At 38.5% G+C, this 4,351-nt stretch overlaps 1 protein-coding gene across 1 annotated transcript in view; it reads left to right on the forward strand.

Moving 5' to 3' along the window:
- DIAPH3 (diaphanous-related formin 3) overlaps nucleotides 1–4,351 on the forward strand; it is a 740,013-nt gene that overhangs the window by 57,191 nt on the left and 678,471 nt on the right. Inside the window, exon 2 of the mRNA XM_006882733.1 lies at nucleotides 3,539–3,571. Coding sequence (XP_006882795.1) covers nucleotides 3,539–3,571 — 33 coding nt within the window. The remainder of the gene's footprint in view (nucleotides 1–3,538; nucleotides 3,572–4,351) is intronic.

Below are 4,351 nucleotides of genomic sequence, written 5' to 3' on the forward strand. Positions count from 1 at the left end.
CCCCCCCAGTTCATGCTTTGATATTATTAACTATTAGTTAATCCAGTAGAGTAATGCAGGTCAGGGTAAGTTCCAACCCAACACACAGTACAGCCTGGAACCTAGTCTGGGACTGCTGCTGTTGTGTAGTTTACCATAGAGTTCAAGCCGACCCATAGCTGACCCTCCAGTAGGTTTTCAAAGGCAGTAAATAGAATAGGAGGAGATTGTCCATCCTACTCCTGTGGAGCAGCTGGTAACTTCAAACCACTTGTCTTTGGGATTGCAGCACAGCTTTTTGCCACTAAGCCACCAGAGTTCAGTCAGGGAACTAATGGTCATTCTCTTTTACTCATCTTCGGGATCTCTGGTGGCCTAGTGGTAAGAAGCTGTGCTGTAATTCTAAAGGCAGGTGGTTCAGGTCCAGCAGGTGCTGTCTGAGAAAAGGATGGGCAGTCTCCTTCTATGAGATTTACTGCTTTTGAAAACCTGCCAGAGGGTCAGCTATGAGTTGAGTCCAACTCATGATGTACAATAACCTCATTTTGATATCTTATTGTTAGGTGTCATCGAGTTGAGTATGACTTGTAGCGACCCTGTGAACAAAAGATCTGAACTCTGTTCTATCCTGTGCCATCCTGACACTTCCTGACAAAAAAGCCCATTGCAGCAGTCACTGTGTCAGTCACTGGCTGAGGGTCTTCCTCTCCTTCGCTGACCCTACACCATTCCCAAAATCATGTCCTTCTCCAAGGAGTAGCAGCATGCCCAAAGTATGTGAGGTGAAGCCTCATCATTGTTGACTCCAAAGAGCACTCTGGCTGCACCTTCTCCAAGACATATCCATTTGTTGTCTTAATCATCCATGGGATGTTCAGTGCTCTTCTTCAACATCACAGCTCAAAGATGTCAATTCTTTTTTTGGTTGTGCTTATTCATTGTCCAGGTCTTAGAAGCATAACAAGTAATTGGAAAGGTTATAGCCTGAATCAGATGCTCCTTAGTTCTCAAACTGATAGCGTTTCTCCTCAGTAACTTGGAAAGGTCTCTAACTGCGCATTTCCCCAGTGCAGTGTGGCTCCTTATTTCCTGACTGCTGGTTCTAAGGGTATTTATTGTCAATCTGAGCAAGGTGAAGCTGTTGACAGGTTCAGTCTCTATCCATTATGATGCTGCTGATTGGTCCACTGGTAAAAATCTTTGTTTCTTCACATTGAGATGCAATTCATACCAAAGGCTGGATTCATTCACGTTTCACTCTGGAGCATACTAGTCTTTGGTCTTTTACTAAAGATTTCCCAGGGTTGGAGCCATTATGATTTAAACAGCACAAAAACTTTGATGTGTGTTGATTTTGATTTCAATTTAGTATTTCCAGTTCCTGTCTTATAACTGCACTAGAGAAGGACCATCTGGGCCAAAGAAAGGACACAGAAAGCTGGAATAGTGATTTTCATAGCAGAGATTTCTTATCTGGGCCATTGAGGTATATATATGAGCATAAGTAGGGATTCCAGAGTGCAGACATGAATAAATTTCACCCTTTACTATAAATATTGAGTTTAACTGTATGCTACTTATAGACCAAGTTTACAGTTTAGAATATTTATTTGACTGCGTAACCACCTTCTTAAGGTCCTAATGTTACAATGAGGGAGCTCTGTTGGCTTGGTTCTGGAATTGCACTGTCTGTGGGAGAAAGATGAGCCCTCTCCTCCTTTGTCTCTGAAGACCCACTGGAGGATTAGCTATGGGTTACTTCTGACTAGTTGAAACACAACAACAGCAACATGTTGCTGTATGCTCAGTCCGGCAGTGATTGTAAGGATGTCATGGGATTGGGCAATGCTTTGTTGTGTTGTACATAGGATTGCTATGAGTTGAGATTGTGATTCAGCAAAAAAAATGGAAGCAGCAGTGACACAACCTTGCTTGCTGAAACTGAGGAATACCTGAGGCATTTGCTGCAGAAAGTTAAGAATTGCAGCTTTCAAAGGATTGAAGCTCAGCATCAAGAAAACATCACCACTGGGCCAGTTGGCAGCATCATAATAGATGGTGAAGAGATTGATTGTTACCAGATGCAGCTTCCTTGACTCCATAGTCAACATTTTTGGTACCAGCAACCAGGAAATCAAAAGAAGAATTGGACAAATTGCATTATGAAAATTTACTGTCAGGGATCTCCCCAGAGTACTGACTAGACTAGCATTGGTGTCAGTCTAGAGATTAAGGTGCACCTGATTCAGGCCATGGTCTTTGCAATTACTTGCTATGCATTAAGGAACTGGACAGTGTAAGGAAGATAGAAGAAGAATGGATGCCTTTGAGTTGTGGTGCTGGAAAAGAGTATTGATTATACCATGGACTGCTAAGAGAGCAAACAAGGTCATCCTAGAGAGGGTGAAACCAAGTGACTCCTTGGAGGCAAGGGTTTTGAAGCTCCATCTGACATATTTTGAGCATGTTGCAAGGAGGGACTGGTCCTTGGAGAGATCCATCATGCTGGAAGGGTGGAGGGATGACACAAGAGAGGAAGACTCTGGATAAGATGGGTTGACTCAGTGACTGGGATAATGGGAGTAAATGTGTCAGAGACAAAGAAATTGGCTCAAGACAGAGCAAGGTTCATAGCGTCGTTATGAGTTGACGTTGACTCAATGGCACATAACAACAACAACCATAACATATAGTAAGAAGGACTATAAATGGATTCTGGTTACTTGACTATGAACTTTGGGATTTATAAAATTTTAGAATGCTATATATATTTCTTTTTTTGGCAATATTTATATTTTCTTGCTGAATTCTACTTAGAAAGTGAGTAAATTAGTATTTTGCAAAGTGGCCTTATGTTTGTCTAACAAGGAATTCAGCAAAAGAGTTCTTCTAGAAGTTTGTAATGAAATTAAAAAGTATCTAGCATCATCTCTGGTAATAAATGAAACTGATGTTAAAGATGCAAATAGCCATTTTAGTACCTTCTTCTTGCTAAAATTAATTAAGCCAACAAAGTACTTCATTATCTATTACTCTGTATGCTAATGGCACATGTGAAGTTTCACTCTTAGAAATTTTTTTTCTGAAAATGTACATCTCCATTGTGCAACTATGTATTAATGGTAGTTGAGCTGTTTAATTGGGAGAAAATATTAATTAGACCTCAGTTCAACTAACAGTTTTCTTTATAACCAAGAAATTTTGGTGAGGTGGATTGACTCTGACTGGGGAAATGGGATTATGTCTGTCAGAGAGGATGATATTTAGCTCAGGATAGGGCAGAGTTCAGAGCTAATGTTTATAGGGTCGCTGTGAGTCATAAGCTACTTGATGGCACATATTAAGACAACAACATTTGAAAATAGTTGCACTCAGGGCAACTTTTGTCCATCTTTTTTTAAAGGAAGAGATTAAAACAATATATAATGCATTCTTATTAAACTGTCACAAATTTAATTACATTCAACTTAGCATTGTGGAATTTTAAATGTAGTCTATTAACTAAGATTAAAAAAAGGTGTTATAAATTACTGATAAGATTGGTTCCTTTCATTTGCAGCATTTAAATATTAAGACACTGACGGACGACATGGTAAGGTTATCCTCAATGCTGCTATTGCTGTAAACTTTAACTAACCATGTACTGTTGATAGTGTGCTGTGCTAACACCTTCTTTTGAAATTGCTTAAAATTGCATGTATTGGGAATGACTGTTTTCATGTGTCAAAGTAAGAAGCAGAACTGGTAAAAACATTCAGTTGTTATCTTTAAGTAGTAAAAGAAAATAGACAATGTGTTAACAAAATTGCTCACTTACAAATTGTTGGTCAACTTTGAGTCATTTGAATTGCCTGTCACTCTCTGAGGGTGAGGCATATGTCGGAAAGAAATAGGAAAAATAGCAAAAGCCATATACGCTATTCAGACATACATAGATACTAATTAAAGTAAATCATACTGATTTGTCATGCATGTATTTTTGAAAATTGCTTAAGTATGTCAGAACAAAGCATGTTTTATTATATGTTCTGCATGTAAAAAGAATTATTTTTTGTATAAGTAATTATGACTCCATAGTGCTGTTACAGATTTTTCAATAGTCAAGTAAATTTTTTTCTGAGAAAAGTATCTTTGAATGTAATTCTTATCTAATGACAAAGAAATGACTACAAGGACAATAACAAAAGTCTGGAGTGATAATTTTACCTCCTCGTTGCCTATTTGGATACCTTTTATTCCCTTCTCTTGTCTTATTGCTATTGCTAAGACTTCCAAAACATTATTGAATAAAAGAGGTGATAGTGGGCATCCTTGCCTAGTTCCTGTTCTTAAAGGGAATGCCTTTAACCTCTCTCCATTAAGAACAATGTTG

The sequence above is a fragment of the Elephantulus edwardii genome, unplaced genomic scaffold, assembly GCF_000299155.1.
Source record: "Elephantulus edwardii isolate Elephantulus edwardi_28Jun2011 unplaced genomic scaffold, EleEdw1.0 scaffold00023, whole genome shotgun sequence".
Classification (NCBI taxonomy): domain Eukaryota; kingdom Metazoa; phylum Chordata; class Mammalia; order Macroscelidea; family Macroscelididae; genus Elephantulus; species Elephantulus edwardii.